Genomic DNA, 11,095 nt, shown 5'->3' on the forward strand with positions numbered 1-11,095 from the left:
ATGACGGCGCTAGAGGAAAAGCAAATGATCACTTAAGTTATTACAATTCATCCACTGGGGACCATGAATGTGTGTACCATATGTCAGAGCAATCCATTAAATCGTCAAGCCATACCACTCAAAGCCACACATGTCAACGCCCTCGTGACGCTAGAGGAAAGGTCACCAAGCCATTAGGATGCATCCTCATCAGGGCCATGAATCTCTTTCTGATTGCAATCCATTGAGTGGTTATTGAGATATTTGAGTCTGGACCAATGTGGTGGACTGGCCGACAGAGACACATTGCTAGCATGGCTAAAAAGCAAATATAACATAAATGTGTGTGCTGCTGAATGGCACATTTCAGAGTTATTCAGATATAAGGCAGAGTACTAGGCATGAAAAATGCCATGCCTGAAATTGCAGCATTTAGGAAATCGGAGTCTGCCTCCGGTATGACTGAAATCGTCCATCATCATCCAGTGAAAAATTGCAAAAACAAATGAGTTAGAGATTGGAGGAAGAATTGAGAAAGAGAATAATGGAGGAGAAAATGCACGAGGACGAAAATAGTTACTTAAATGAAGTGTCTTCAATCCTGTGTGTCACCTGCAGCGAGCAGCAGATGACCAGATGAGGTGTATTAGTTTATAAACTGTCCAGATTAGGGAGACAGACGGTTGGTTTACAAGCTGCCTCTCATGGCTCTTGCTGGACCGAGGCTTAGGAGCTATAAATACACAGAGGTGGATCAGAGGAGGGGAAGCCCTCACACACGACCCGAGGGAAGACTGCAGAGGAGAGAAAAAAAGGGAGAACGATGGTGTGTGTCAGGGTCAAAGAGGAGCGTGAAGAGAGGCCAAATGACCCCCACGAGAGACCCAACTGTCCTTGTTCGAACCCGTTAAACCCTTCCTTCCTCCCATCAGCTCCATCTTTCCTGGGGTCAAACTCAGGCCAAATGGGAGACCACTCCACCCCCTTGCTCGCTCTGATTCCCACACAAAGCATTGACACTTACACACATACACTTGTAAAACCACTGAGCAGAATATGGCTGAGTGGATGATCAGATGATGCAACAAACGCCATCACCTTTCCAAGTCTGAATTTGTATTTTGCCACAAAAAGAAAGAGATAAGGGGGAAAAAATAAATAGAAAGACATTGCCCATTGAGGCAGAATACCTCTTCCTTAACTCAAACACATACTGTATACACACCACTATCCCAACACCCTGCTTTAACACACACACACACACACACACACACACACACACACACACACACACACACACGCACACACACACACACAAGAAGGTGTTCACAGTGTGGCAGAAGGATTATGTTGGATATGTGGAGCAGATCTTGCTCAAAGCTAGTGATCCCGAAACTCAGAGACTCTAATCTTAGCACAAGCTTGATTTGTATTCCCTCGCTCTTTCTCTCCGTCTGCAACCCCTTTCACCTCTCCCACTATTTGTCTGTCTCCCTCTCTCTCAGGAAACTGTGGTGAGAAAAAGAGTCGCTGAAGGATTACACTTAAAAGAGGACTTTGCAGTCAAATATCTTTATTGTCTTTGTCTAATATTTATCCCCAGTTTCTCTTTCTCTCGTCTACGTTGCTTGAATGAAAAAGTATCTTATCGGCTCAGTAGGTCATGCAGACGTCAGAGCGTGGGATTATTTGGAAAATTGAAACACTAAACTGTAGCTGAAGCATCCTCGTTGTGGTTCTAGAAAAATGGACAGCCATAAGAATTATATTGACTTTTCTACAATATACAAAATAGATAATGTTATGAAAGGGGTTTTGGAGGATAGTTTAACACTATGAACATTTCTAAAATAATGAATCTAAATCGTAATCGCTTAAATATTTTAATGAAATCAAACTCAGTTTGAGTCTGCCATTCCCATGCTGGATTCATAATATCTTCACATGCACGAGGGATTCACAGAGAATAATGCAACAGTAACCGTGACACAGTTCGGGCTTTAATCTCCCTGCATGCAGAAAAGGGCAACGCCTGAAAAGGCCTCTAAATCACTTTTATTCCTCAGGTCGTCAGACAGGCGCATGGTGACAGAAATAAATATCCTGAATTGTTTATTCACTATAAAAATAATAAATCATACTAAGTCAAAAAGAAAATCACCAGAATTTCCAGACTAGTAGTTGAACGGGAATTAAAATTCTATAATTTACAGTATATAGTTCTCATATAAACATATAATTGAACTATTTGAGTTAGGATCGGCCCAATAGTTGATCTGAATCGATGCATCTCTACTCAGAAGAACAACAACATGATAAACTCTATGACACCTCTGTCGCAAATAGAACAAACTAAGAGAATTGACAATAATGCAGCATACAGCTGTTTGCTGTGTCTTTTCAGAGAAGAAACAGAGTACAGAACACCAGTCATGCTGGGTAGTGAGGCTCCAAGTTCTGACAAAGGCCTCTTTCTCAGTCTAAAACAGGGCTTTGTCCCGCAGTGACAAACAACCAGGAAGGAACAGGAGGCAGGACTCATGTCCAATCCAGTGTGTGTGTGTGTGTGTGTGTGTGTGTTTCCATCCAGTAATAGTGTTGTTTCCATGATGTGAGGATGGCCTCACACACACACAGATAGCGCTGTGATAGAGCATGTGTGCCAGAGACTGTCAGCATCCTAAACATCGGCCAATCGTATATCTGCCATCTGGTCGTGAACATACAGGCTGGCAGCAGACGGATTGAGAAATTATTTAAACGTTCTCGTTAGATTTTTAGTGCGTCTCTACTCCCACATTTTACCTTCCAATGTTCTCACACTGGAGTTTTTTTGTGATTGTTTACTATTCTCTGTTCTGGCTTTCCACTCAACCAGTCACGTCTGCTTTTACATAAACATAGATTTGACATCCCCCAGAAAACCCACCCGCCCGTCACATCCAGCTATATTTAGCTTGAGTGAGCCATAAACCTCACAGGGCCACATCCATACATTTCCGTTGCTCTCTGTGGTGACGGTGGACAGTTGTCCAATCAAGCAGACAGTAATTTTTTTAAGTATTCTGCTTTGCTCAGTTATAAAATGAAATATTTCCGCGAGTGCCGCAATATTTATAAAATCATTGTTCATTTATTGTTTTTTGGTACTGCGTGTTCCCATCATTATATATGATCTAGCTCTGTCTTCTCTACTACAGTAAACATGCAAACAAGACAAGAAGAGTCAGACCTGCTGGCTGTGCACATGTCCCATTAATATCTGCAACAGTCTTTGTTTTGTTTTGTGTGTCTCTGTGCGCTATAAATATATTCTCATTTTAATTTGGAAGAAAGTGAAAGAACAGATGAGCATTTATTTTTATTGTTTCTATAATTTATTTCAAGTATATTTTAACTTGTAAATCTGAGCAGCTGCTTGTTTTTGCTCTTTTCACTATTTCTGGCTGAATAACCTTCACTTTAAAAAAGGTCCTTGCTCGAGAACAAAATGTGACATTTGCCACTAATGTTTATGATGAAAGATTTCTGAAAACACAATGCACTGGAACTATTTAAGTTAAAGCATATTGTAAGACACAAAAATGCGACCTGTAACAACAAAGCTGGCCATTCAAACCAATAAGTAATTAGTTAAAGCATGGACTTTTGCTTTAACCTCTCATTGAAGTTGACAAATTGACAACAATATCGGGGCAAACAAATCAATAATCATGTCCATCCTCTTTCCTCTCATCTCTGCAGCTGTGTTTTTCATGAATCTATTTTTAATGGAATTTCTAATGGGATTCTCCTCTTTTCCCTGTCCATCTGTTATAGCCCGGCTGAACACATGCAACGGGGGATACACACACAAACACACACATATGCAGAGTCGGGGCTTTCCCCTCGGTTCCTCCATTAACAGCAGGTGTAAGAGACCAATTAGGGTGCTGGGCAGCCTCTGAGAGCTGCACCGTGGGCGCCGAGAGGTTAATTATTTCTGCTCAAATCACAACTGGCCAAATGAAATCCTGACCAGGATTTAGAGATGAGAGCGACCAAATCAGTGGGCCGTGAACTTCGGCCCACTGGAGACAATGTGCTGATGGAGAGGATTACCATAAATATAATCGAGTCCACACTCACCTTGACACAGTAATTGAATTGATCATTAATTAATCAGAAACAGTTTGGTGGCTTGCTGTGGGATTAAAGCAGAGATTTATGTAAAGACATTCAAATGCACAGATATGCATGTGCACACATTAATGTGGACGCAAATACCTGCGCTCATGCAGACTCACACTGATGATCTGGGCTGGGTATTATTTGCATACTAATTTGTAAAAAAAAAAAAAACAAAAAAATCACAATATGAATCCCTCTTTTCTTGTGTCTCCCTGATTTCACAGAATAGTTTGATGATACTTTGTGCAGCAAGCTGAGACTAAAAATATCAGCATCTCCGTGGGATTCTGCCGATTTGTGTGATTTATTACTTGTCACCATTCCCCGCAGGTAGAGGTCAACGCTCTTCTGAACACATTTAGTGTTCCCATGTAGTGTCGAAGCATCCAACCAAACAACTCTGTTTCTGGCTCTTTCAAGGCATTTTTACCCATCCGTGACATCCTGTTTAAGGACTCATGCAGCCTCCGTGTCTCCTCTGCTGACCTTGTTATGTTTTGCACACACGTACACATAGAGTAAACTTTAAGAAGGCCAAATACACACACATACAAAAGACACACACACATACAGCACCAGAGAGTGCTTCCCCCTTTCATGTTTGACTGCCAGAAGCAGGGTCAGTCTATATTTAGCACAGGAACTCACACACACTCCTGCTTTACATGCCTGATTGTTTTAGTGGGTCATGAGGATGAGGCTGCATCAATGTGTGTCAGTGGAGGAAAAGACAAGATAGATAGAGAGAGAGAGAGAGAAAGAGAGAGAGAGAGAGAGAGAGAGAGAGAGAGAGAGAGAGAGAGAGAGAATACTCAACAAATGGTATCTTCTGCCCGTTGGCGCACCAAGAGGCTGTTTCCATGAGTTTGCTAACTCTGACCTTGTTTCTGAATAAGACTTAAGTTTAATGTGATACATAAGACTTTTGTAAAGTAAGAGCAGAAATTATTGTATATTGAGTTCTTTCAGGTGCAGTTAACCAACGTACAAAAGTGCAATTGACAGCAAACATATATATATATATATATATATATATATATATATATATGAAATGTCTTCACAAAAGGAAGAAAGTCCCTCTGACAACAGAGTATCATGATACTGGTGCCAGAACATTGATCAACAGATTTGATACATTGTAAGACCGATCATTTGTCACCTAATAGCAATTTAACGCTTCTTAAATGTAAAGATCTGCGGTTTAGGAAACTCAGTATCTCACTTAGTCAACGACAACTAGGGCTCTGTGAAGTTATAAATGGCTTTTAAATGGTAATTAAAATAACCATTAGTTGCAGTTCTAAACATTATGTATATCATAATATTTTTGCTTGGGAAGCAGATTATGAAAATGAACATGATTACTCATTCACTCAGCCTAGGTTTATTCACTGGCATTGCTCTGCATGAATGCAGCCTTGATGCTGGACAGCGACAGTAAATCATTACTTTTACATTTCTGCTAAAATACCAAATCGTTTGACCCTGGCTTAGTATGATGCTGGCTAATGGTCCTCTTCTATGCAGAAACAAATTATTCTATTCACATATGATCCTTCCATATAAACAGCATGTATCTATTGAATGCCTCAAGTGTTTCAGGCACATGAAGAGAGCAGGATACCAGTGCCGTGGACACCGAACTGCTTTCGTTACGCAAATGCCATCATTTGTCAACTGGCAGCGAGGACAGCCAGGGCCCTGTGCTGGCTCCCATAGATCACACTCACACACACACACACGCACACACACACAGCTTGACTGTCCTGCAGCACAATCTGCTGTTTTTGACAACACACCAAAGGGCAGCAGACGCAGGGTATCGGCTGCAAGCCTGCTGCACACACTGAATATAGTTGTAACATGTCCAAGTTGAATGAGCACGCACTGACACTGTGTGTAACAGTAAATAAACAGTATCATGAAAGGGAAAGCGAAAGTGTAAAGCGAGCCCTTATCAGGAGAAAGGGTAGAACGACTTTGAGGGAGATACGGAGTTGAGGGGGTAGTGTGACTCGTGACCACGGAGGCCCAAACCAAACTAGCCGCTCAATATCTGACAGCCTGGAGATTTAAAAAGAAAAAAGAGAAGCACTCTAATCTCCACTCGGGGCACTCGCACAAGATCAAACAAAGAGCGTGAGAGAGTCTGACGTAGAGATGAGGCCGAAGAGAAAACAGAAGGAGCTTGAGAGAGGCCGAAAGGGAGGCGAAAAAAAGATATCCAGCGACATTGAGTGAGGATGGAGAGAGATGAAAAGAAAAAGGGCGAGTGGTGTGTGCTCTCACTGACACTGCAGTGGAAAATCAATGTCAACCTTTAAATGAATCAGCGGTAGTGGATGAGCAATCCCATTCAGGTCGATATTTATTAAACTGCTTCATGTTACAGTTACAGATGAATAATGGTAGAGAGACACATCGTTTCCTTCTCCCGTCTCTCACCCGTTTCTCTATTGATATTTTGTGCAGTTGCATGTGGAGGAAATATCAGAGTGCAGGTCAGCTTGCCAGCAGGCTTTACTAGGTATTGATAGATAATGTAAAAGAGCTAAGCCACTGTCGGTGAGGTGGGTGCTGTGCCAGTGTGCCTGAAGTGTGAGTGTGGCGCACAGGGATAAAAGGATGTTTGATCGGGAGCTGTATTTAGATATTAACAGAGTTTCTTATAAACACATCAGGAGCGTTAGGTGCTTCAGGAGCTAATGAATGAGACATTACATTAACTTGTGATTTTACACTAATGATTGTGACACATTTCACATGCTCTACATAATTGGCAATCAAAGGAAAGCCTTTCAAAAGTGTTTAGACATCAACTTATGGAGATTCAAAGTTGCTCAAGATCACAACTGAAACGACTTGACAATTAATTCATTAATTAGTCAACTGACAGAAAATATATGAGCCATCATATATTTATCAAGAAACAAAAGTAGGAGTCTACAGCAATGCTACCAGCTCTGTATACCTTATTAATATATACCTGTATATCTGTATACCTTAAAAAGTACTTATAAACTACAAATACATATGAATTGAGCAAATAGGGAAACACATAGTTGATAGATTAAAGAACATCTATGAAAGTTGAAATGTTACGCTATTGTCCCTTGGTGATACATTTGCAGTTTAAAAACACTCATTAGTGGTACATTCAAGGATGCTCCTACATCTGCCTACATCTGAGTGTCAAAAAAACATTAATTTCAGGCTATAAAATCAAAGCCAGAAGATGAGCAATAAGCAGGCAGGACAATGAAGTAAAAATACCATATGAATTTGGTTGCTTAATATATACAAGTTGATTTTCAAAGGAACACAGGAAATACAATCCCAGTGATGGAAGCTCTGGATAACGGTTGGTGGCCATGTAACAGCAGGCAAAGAAGATAAAACAACCAACCAGGATGGCCCTTTAACGTGGTGTTAACATCAAATGGAAGCTTTACTTTCTGAGAAGGTCTCTGAACAACAGACTAATTCGATCAAAAACTGCCCTCTTCTCCACGACCGGTAGATTCCAAATGTGATTAAACGGATAAATTGCTTCTCTGAAGGATTCGCTTCCTTCATCAGCCGTAATCAGCATGTGACTCTGGGTGTCTGAGTGTGTAATGGGGCTAATTTTCAGTTAGCTTGAGCTATCCCCGACCTCCTGAGGACAAAGCATGCAGCATGCGCGTGTTCCTGCAGTTTAGCTGACCTAGTCTTTGAACATTAGTCTGGTTGGATGCTCCACAACACACGAGCCGAGAGAGAGAGGGAGAGGAAGAGGAAGAGGCGAATAAATGACATCACTTTTGCTTTGAGTGGATCTGGGTTCAGCTGGGCGGCAGCAGCAGCGCAATATGATATAACTTTGGCCTACAGGCCCTGCGCACACGCACACACACACACACACACACACACACACACACACACACACACACACACACACACACACACACACAGGTCCTGCAGATGTCCCATCGCTGTAGCTCATATACACTCACCATCTTAACTGGGCTCACCCAATAAGCATTCTGTTGGAACAACGAACAAGACGGTGTGTGTGTGTGTGTGTGTGTGTGTGTGTGTGTGTGTGTGTGTGTGTGTGTGTGTGTGTGTGTGTGTGTGTGTGTGTGTGTAAAGAGAGAGAGAGAGCAGGGGGTTGGAAAATCCCTGGCAACAGCAGCTAAGCAGCGCTTGTTATTTCATCGACTTTCTCTCAGAGAGGAAACATGACATTGTAAAGGATTACAAACCACCTCGCAGGCTTTCCCTCTGGTTGCTGGTCATGACATGGCAAGAAGTACAGGGGGGAATCGTAACATAAATAAGGATTGGGCAAACAGGTTGACGAATGCAGATTGAGTGGACAAAGTGTTGTTTGAATTCCAGTCCAGATTTAAAGACACAAACACTGAGCCTGGAGGGCGACGCATACAGCAATGCGTCTGCCACCATGCTGTAATATGTGGGAATGTAGAAGGTCAGTCATTTCTTCATTCCTCATCTCCATTTGCTATCCTGGTACTGTACAACACCCGCTGCACCGGTTTTTAAGTTGTTATCCTTGGCGTTATCAGCACTTTGCTCATTCCACAGGAGTGCAACACGTGAGAATGAAGGGTGCATACCAACTTCTTTGGGTTATCAGATAACACACTTATTATTGTAGCATATGGGATGGTGGCTCCGCTTGCTAGCATGCAAACCATGAGCTGGATTCAAGCTAATGCCTCATTATTCCTGTTTCCTGTTCTGCATACCGTCAGAAATAAAGCTGTGTATTCAGTCACTTATGGACTCAATGTACAAAGAGAAGGTGCAGTAAAGAATCATATGTCTCTTTTCTACATTGAATATATAAAATTGTACAGACATCTTTCAGTTTTTATGTGTATCTGAACAATAAGCTTCTCTTACTCATCCTTGCTCTGTCTGCATTTCCTCCTTTGTGATTGCTATAACTTTAATGAGGGACCTCCATACGGGATAGAAGCTTTTAACTGGATTCGCCTCATCAGTGATTCGTGAAAGTAGTGAGGTACCCAGTATCCATGGTGTAATTTCACATCTGCGATTTCCTCAGACAATTGTCTTCCCTCATCCCATCGACTGCTAGTGCTTACACAGCACAATAAATATTATTGATTTTTTCATTATCCACTAATGGCAATCACGTTACTCCTTCATGCTTCAACAATGATGGCTTGCCCTCACTATCCACCAGAACAGCCACTACAATCACTAAGTACACACTGAAAAATATTAGATGTGCATTTCTCTATCTGAGGAATATATATTAAATGCTATCTTTCTTTAGCTGTTTCAGTGGAGCTACAAATCTGCATTACAGCTTTGTTTAAAGTCCCTTTGCCAGAGTCTCTATCAGAGATGCCAGTTATTGTGTTGGGGATAATCCCCTTTGTGGAGGGGGTTCACTAACTGTAGTTCATCAGTATGCAGGCAGAGAGGTTAGCATCAAACAAAACAACACACTCCTATAAAAACAAAACATAATTGGAAAGAAAAATCCTCCCAAATCTAAATCCCTAAAATCCTTCTGGCACATTGGACTGAGATACACTGATTCAGCATTGTAGGACCTCTTTTGAAGCATGTAGTCTAGTAGTTTTGGTATTTCTTAATATTAGGAGATACATCTTACATACGGATTTAGTAGTAACTAACTAGTAAGAGCTTCTTGGAAATAAATCCTAAACTGATGTCATACTGATGTGTCATGCTGCTTCTCTTCTTCCCTGAGTCACCCTCTCCACCCGTAACATTCACAGCCTGAAGTATGGTTTCTTCCTCTGCCAGCAAATAAATTACATTAGTGCAGCAAAGCAACACAAGCAATAATGTCCTGTTCTGTTCTGTGTCATTCAGCAAGCTGATCACAATCAGCAAATACAGCAGAAATATATTCATAACATACCCCTCATCAAATCAAGCAGAACCATGTAATCAGGGCAGCTGCTGTGAGCAAAGGACTGTTCCTCATCCTCCCTCCGTCTTTGTTTATTAGCTCGCTTGATGGCTGCTGGCTCACATAGACTGTTGACTTTATTCTGGCCTTGATTCCAGATACTTCTGGTTAATTCTACAGTGTGTTTTTACGTAAATGCCCCTCTGGAGTTGGATATTTAAATATTCACCAAAGTCAACATGTTATCAAATAAAATAGTGTGTTAAAATACATACAAATATAAAAAGGCTGAACTCCTTTTCCCCAAAGCTGGAGCTAAAATAGCTCTCATGTCTGCAACACACACACACACACACACACACACACACACACACACACACACACACACACACACACACACACACACACACACACACACACACACACACACACACACACACACACACACACACACACACATATCTACGTGGTGTCAAGTTTAGCCGGTCAGCTGGTGACATGTCAAGTCCAGAGAAACAACATGCAGCCGAGGTAATGGAGGGGATGGGGGAGGATTAGTTAGTTTTACCGTTGCAGAACTGTAGCAGTGATGAGGTGTCATACAAGCTGCTGTAGCTGGAAAACCCGTCCTCCATTCTCAACCTCTGCTGCGCTCCTCTGTGCTGCCTCCGTTATCCACAGCTCCTTCGCTCTCCTCTTTCTCTCTCTCCTCTCCCTCTCCGGTGACTCCCCTCTGTTAGTTTATCGTTCACTTGGCGTCCGAGGCGCTCCTTCCATTCACTCTGCACAGGTCAGGCTCCCTGGGTGAGTCACCATGGCAACCCATTCACTCCGATTATGTCATGTGAACTCCAACCCTTCTTCCTTTCCACCCCCTTCTCACAAAAAAAAAGTCCTGAACTACAGCGGAGAACACTCCCTGCTGAAGAATGACTGCACCGGACCGCCGGAGAGACAGAAGTTAAGAGGCTGCTGATGGTTTTGTTTCCTCCTGCGTGTCCTCTCCTCCTTCGTGTCCTTGTTTCC

General features: G+C 42.0%; 1 protein-coding gene across 3 annotated transcripts in view; it reads right to left on the minus strand.

The window, feature by feature from the left end:
- eml1 (EMAP like 1) overlaps positions 1 to 10,704 on the minus strand; it is a gene marked incomplete at its 5' end in the record, with an annotated part of 33,151 nt that extends 22,447 nt beyond the window's left edge. For all 3 annotated transcript variants that reach the window (XM_079231994.1, XM_079231993.1, XM_079231992.1), the window contains one exon: positions 10,638 to 10,704. In XM_079231994.1, the coding sequence (XP_079088120.1) occupies positions 10,638 to 10,704 (67 nt within the window). The remainder of the gene's footprint in view (positions 1 to 10,637) is intronic.
- Between the last annotated feature and the right edge of the window lie 391 nt (positions 10,705 to 11,095).

Source organism: Taurulus bubalis, assembly GCF_910589615.1.
Source record: "Taurulus bubalis genome assembly, chromosome: 1".
NCBI classification, from domain to species: domain Eukaryota; kingdom Metazoa; phylum Chordata; class Actinopteri; order Perciformes; family Cottidae; genus Taurulus; species Taurulus bubalis.